The 6,000-nt window shown below is 46.7% G+C and overlaps 1 protein-coding gene across 3 annotated transcripts in view; it reads left to right on the top strand.

The window, feature by feature from the left end:
* Positions 1-6,000, top strand: part of SSH2 (slingshot protein phosphatase 2) — a 91,721-nt gene that overhangs the window by 40,059 nt on the left and 45,662 nt on the right. Inside the window, exon 1 of one of the 3 annotated variants that reach the window (XM_015646577.2) lies at positions 7-113. The exons of the other annotated variants lie outside the window; for them this stretch is intronic. Coding sequence (XP_015502063.1) covers positions 58-113 — 56 coding nt within the window. The 5' untranslated portion in view covers positions 7-57. Of the gene's footprint in view, positions 1-6; positions 114-6,000 lie in introns of those variants that run through there. 3 annotated transcript variants of the gene reach the window in all.

Here is a 6,000-nt window from a genome sequence, read left to right as displayed (position 1 = left end):
GGGGCAGAGCGGCGGTGCCGATGCCGCGGGGCAGGGCGGCCGCCGCGGTGGGGAGCGATGATCCCCTACTTCTCCGACAACGCTGTCATCTCCCAGGGCGCCATCGCCCAGCTGTGAGTACCGGTACACACCGCCGAGACTCCCCTTCCCGCTGCCGCTCCGCCTGCCCCGGCTCCCGGCGGCTTCCCCTGCCCGAGCGTGCGCTGCGCTCACTCCGCTCTCCCCTCTCCTCTCTCTCCTCGCCCGCCCCGTTCCCCGTAGTTTGCTCCGCCGCCGGTTGCCTCCGGGCAGACTTTCCCCTGCCTGGCACCGCAGTGTGGAAGTGCTGATAAGCCCGGCGGCTGCTGCTTCTCACCGCTCACTTCCCTGATTATTCTTTTTTTCACTGCAAGTACTCCGAGTCCCATCCGAGCGCTTCTCTCAGTGTTACACGGGAGCTGCCCGGGCAGCTCAGGGCTGCGCTTCCTCCCGCCGGAGCCGCCGGTTCCCCGTGCGGGGCCCCCGCGGACCCCCAGCAGGCTGGGCGCTGACAGCGGGGTACAGATCCCCGGCCCACGTACTTCGGCCGTCTTTTGGGCTTAAAGCAGAGATTATCCCCTTTATCTGATCTCTTGGTTTATCGCAAAGCGGCAGGGACGGAGTGCGGGGATGGGGTGTCGGGGGCACAGGAGCAGGAATGAGACATTACGCTGAGCACCTGCGGGTCACAAGGCGGAGAACGCGAGCCAGTTGTTAGCTACTGTCAGTCTTGGGCAGCTCTAAAGTGCAGAGTGTCTGTGTCCCAAACTAAGCCGCATGGAAAATCAGTCTCTCCAGCTGCACACACACACACCCCTCCCCCTTTGATATGCACATACGAATAATCATTTAATTTATAAACAATTAACAGGCACTGCCTGATTCGTGGCGTTTGGCTGGGGGGATTAAGGAGGGAAGTGGCAGCTATGGGGTGGTAGATAAGATATGGTGTTCAGAGAGATAGTCGCTGTGGTCTAGCCATGCTTGATACTTCTTTAAAGAAGCCAACAGACTGATTTATCTCTTAGAAACATCATGAAAGGCTTCCAGATAGCGGGATAAAGTGCTGGGTCCCACCTGGAGCTATCGCAAGAAGCTCCTGCTAGAACTGCAGCTGCCTTGCGCTTACAAAGTCTTTAGTAGATGTCTCTGCTTACGCTTCATATGGAAATGAGTCCCTGGACTCTGTGCCTCTGTGACTTCTTTTGTGAGCGCTAGCAATCACTGCTGTAGTTGGTAATCAGTTCAGTTAAGTCTCTCTGAGCCTTTCATACTCAACCCAAAATGTTTGTAATTAGTATTAGTAGTTTTTTCTGCTTGCAGTGTTGCCTGTAAACATCAGGGCTTTCCCTGCGGTTGCTGATAATGTAGGTTTAACACAGATGTACCTAAACTGTTCTTCCAAAGCAATGATGCAAACTGAATATGCCCTGGGCTTTGGGAAGTTACAGTAATTCTGAAATTGTGGTGAAAACCCCAACATGCTGTGGGCTGAAACATTTCCTTGGAGCTCCAGATGATTTACCGAGCTAGAGTAGGTAGCCAGGTAACAATTTAAGCGCTTTTAAGATGTTTGTTTTATCCCCTGCTCAAACACTTAACCCACAGTTGGAGACTGTACAGAAAGGAATCATAAGAAAGGGGAAAGGCTGCTCGTGTCTGCTCCCTCTTGTCACATGTCACACGGATCCCTGCAGCGAAGTGCCTCGTGGTGGTTTAAATGGCCACTCGGTTGGAAGGACCACCCTTTCCTTTTCTGGGGAGAGAGATAACAGAGTTATCAGAGTGGAGCTTACACTGTCCTTTGCCTCCTGTGAGGGAAGATTAATCGGCATGAGAATGACAGAGCTTTTGGCCCACGCAGAAGTGTTCTCACAGGGCTGAGTGCTGGATTAATATTTTGTGAGTGTTCTTGTGGACATGATTTTCTGAACCTGAGAGAGTTTCAGCCTATCAGTGGCTGATCTGTTTCCCAAGGGAAAGTCTTTCGGGGAAACTTTTCTCTCTCAAGGAGTGTTGTGTAAATAAGATTTTAGTTCTCAAAACAATGACACAGATGTTCTGAGAGTTTTTTTCCCTTGTCCCACCAGTGGGATGAGAGAGGTGTTGTTCCTTGTACCAATCAGGTTATCCTGTATCAGAACACCTTATAAAAGGGTTGAAAATCCCAAAATAAGGGCTGTTGTCTCCTGAGAAAATAAAACCTAGACTGCTGTGATATGAGCCCTTGCTTCCTACTTCGTGTCCTCTAGCGACATGTTCTCAATCAGGATGGTGCTGCAGCTCTCAGGCTGGCCTAGTAAAGGCCAGTATTTAAAGTTTGTCCTCCTAATTACAAGTTCACAAAGGCTGATTAATAATTGGATGTCCTTATTTCATCATGGGCAAGACCTAAAAATCCAGATTTAGTTGTTTGCTATGCTAAAAATGTGTTCTCTGTGGAGTGGGAAGGGCAGTGGTGACCCAAGCATTATCAGAAACTTCTGTTTCAGTGTATTCTTTAGTAGATGTATTTGGCTGATCAGCTCTGACTTTCAGAGATCAGCAGAAATTACTCTTGTGTTGACACTTTTAGTCAGTAATGTAGTCAGCTGGTCTGGGTCTAATTCATTTCAGGTTCACAAGGATTCAGATAATGTCCGGGAGACTTGTGTTTATCAAAATGCTCAGAATTTATAGTTGTAAATTGTTCCAGAAAGTCTTGCTACTCTCACTGAACCTAGGGAGCATTCTGCTGATTTACTAGTTTATTTGTGTGTAGGATTCAAAATTTACTTTGGTTTACTAAAACTCTAAGGCAGCTGATAGAAAAGATAGAAAGGAAAAAGCAGAGCTTCAGATAATCTGCAAATATCAAAGGATTTTTAACGAGAAACCTGGAGGAATTACCATGGATCAGTTCTTCCTGCCTGCAGTTGCTTCCTTTGCCTCTGGCCAAGTTTTAATTATTCAATTCATTGCTCGTGTCCCTGAAGTGGCTTTTACAAGTTTCTCTGATAATACCAGATTCCTGTGTCACCCAGTTTTCCTCTTTATCTCAGTGACAAAGCAGGGTGACCCAGCCATCCGGGCACTTGCTTGGGGTTTGAGAAAGCCCAGCTCTTGCTTTCACTGTGCCACATCCTTCCTATGTGAGTCTCAGCAGGGCCAGAAGGTGCAGAGAGATACTCAGCCTTTGTTTAGAACCTGAGGACTGACTACTGTTGAGAATTGACCTTTTGGTGCCCACATCTCTCTGGCATTTTGAAGCATTTTTTGTTGTGTTTAAATACTTCAGTCTCTGCCTTGGTTTCCTTTCAGCCAGGCAGCAGTGGGAGCCCTCCCTGGGCATAGTTGAGCACATGTTGAAGCACCCCTGGCCCTGTTTACTCCTTCAACCTCCAACACTCGGCAGCCAGATGGATCTAAAAGCGCAGATACACTCTCTGTTTTCCATGGTTCTCGTGTTTGCCTTATACCAGCCTATTTACTAAGATGTCAATTCATAGTTTTCACATGTATTTTAAGCTTTGAGGGGAAAAAAAGGAGCAGGAGTAGTCTTCACAGCATTGTGAGTTTGTGGTGGAGCTCTTAGGGGGAAAAAAATAAATCCAAGAAGTTAAACTGAATTATTTTCAGTGATAGGTAGGCACAAAATGTCCTTTCAGACCTGGCTTAGCAGCCTGTTGCTCTTTCTCTTAATCAGTTTTCTTCTAAGTGACAGCCCTTGTGTGCAAAGTGTGAAGAAACAGCACTTCACAGTGTAAGAGGAAGTTCTGAGGTTGTGGAGGTAATTACAAACTGTACAGTAAATGACAACACGGGGTAATTCAGGCTGATTGTGTTGCCACTTCCATGCAGTAACCTGTCTTTGTGCCCAGCCTGCTTGGCCCTTTGTCCTCCCCCTCCCCTGTCATCTTCCTCTATCATGTGGCCGTGGCCTTTATGGTGGGAAATTTCATTACCACCTGATCTTGAATTGTGCCAAGTGCCAAGTCAGGAACTTGGATAGGTGTGTGGCTGCTATTGCCATTCTTTGGAGGGCTGCTTATTTATTTATTTCTTGTATGGGAAGCCTTACAACCTTTTTATCTCCTTACAACGTTATTGCTGCCAGAACCCTTGACCATTCAGCAATTAGACTGCAATCCTCTGAGCAGCATGTTATTGGAAATCTTTAATTGCTTCTGTGCCATTGTAAACTACTGTAGCTTTGTGAGTATTTTACCATTGTGCTGAGAGTCAATGATACTTAAGAGCTGAGGAGGAGATGCTTGGAAGATCAGCAGAGTCATTCCAGTTACCTCTTTCAACTCTAACTAAAGTTGCCTTATGAGCTGAGGGTTGCTCTGGTTGGAAGTGCTTGAAATACAGAAAGCAGTTGATCAGCCCTTCGTGTCTTGTAGAGCCTGGTAGGATCAGACTGCAGCAGTTGTTTTCTCCATTCAAGTGTGCATTGTGTGCTCTGGGTTTGTCTGGCTGCAGAAGACAGTCTTACTCCATCAGGGATGTGATGGGAATGTGCAGGCAGGGGAACCTGACCCTTTACCCTTCCTGCCCACCCCTCCACACAGCTGAGCTCACCCTGCACAGTGGATGGGCTTCCTGTCAACAGAGCAGAGGCGTTGGGGATTTCTCATCTTCTGTATTTCTTTGCTGCTTGTGATAAAACAAATATGATGTTTAAGAGGCCTCTTACTACCCATTGATTACTAAAAACTGTTCAAATAGGATGTGGTATTTGGGTAAAAGTAGTATGGTCTGTGCAGAGTTGATCATTAACTAAGCCAGGGCTGTATTGTTCATAACTACTTTTCCTGTTTGGCTTTTCCTTTTATTCTCCTGGAAGCTGTGGGTATTTGTCTCACCGATCCTTCCTGGTAAGGGCTGGGAGACAGAGATGGTTATCAGACATCAAATCAAAACCCGAGCCACAAACCAGTATTTCAAGGACAAACCCCCCCACGCTACTTTTTGAGCTACTTGCTTTTTGAGCAATATGTTTTAGTTAGGAAGCCCACGCTGCTGGGCTGCCAAATTAATGTTTTAAAAGCATTTAAATGGTAGAGTTGACTCTGAGATGGCGTTGTCTTGAAACATCTGCTGATGTTTCTGTCTCTGGAAATACTTGGGATTTTTCTAAAGACCACAAAGCAGAAGGACCCCGGTGGAGATGACCAGCAGAAAAAGACCTTTGGGGGCCAGTTAATAGCTGGCTGGGATTTTTTTTTGCAGGACTCTATGTCCTTGGACCTTTATCACAGAGCCCCTGGTTAAAATATTGCTTCATTGTTTTTAAAACAACTTCAAGCTAACTTTCTTGACAGTTGCTTCTGGCCAGTGTTTGTAGGCTCAGAGTAAGTTTAAAATTCTGCTCCCATTCTGCAGTAGGCTCTGAAGAGCTGCTGTCTCCCCTGCATTGGTCCGACAAACAGCATTTAAGTTATCAGCCCAAATGGGCTTAAAACAAGTCCAGCAAATATTTTTCTCCAGTGTAATGGATGTAATGTGTACAGAGCAAATCTGCAACTTGAGTTTCCAGCCATGGTTTCATAGCAGCTGGTTGAAGACTCAAATTTTCACAAACACGTGGAGCAAAACTCATGCCTGTTGTAAACACTTGTACCTTTGCTGAAGTATTCCAAAGCCACCCCTTTGTTTTCCATGTGCAACTTGGTCAGAGCTTGAATCCAGCGGCTTGGGAAGGAACTGCACACTAACAAGAGCTGTTCTGCAGCCACCTATTGCTGGGTTGTGTGGGATTAACCAACTGTTTTGTGACAGACAGCAGCTTTCTGGTTCAAGTACATCAGCCTGTGGATGAGATAGGGTGGGGAGAAGAAAAGCCTGTAAAGGTAAACTTTAAAGACAAGTCCCAGAGTCGCTGAAGCCTGGGAGTGACATAGGAATCCAACCTAGAAGATCTTGATGTAGCATTGGCTTTTCTTGGCTTTGGCAACTTTGGGCAGCTCAAGGTATATTGAGGCCACAGGCTTCTTGTTC

This window comes from Parus major, chromosome 19, assembly GCF_001522545.3.
Source record: "Parus major isolate Abel chromosome 19, Parus_major1.1, whole genome shotgun sequence".
Lineage (NCBI taxonomy): Eukaryota > Metazoa > Chordata > Aves > Passeriformes > Paridae > Parus > Parus major.
This window is presented reverse-complemented; position numbering and strand designations above follow the sequence as displayed.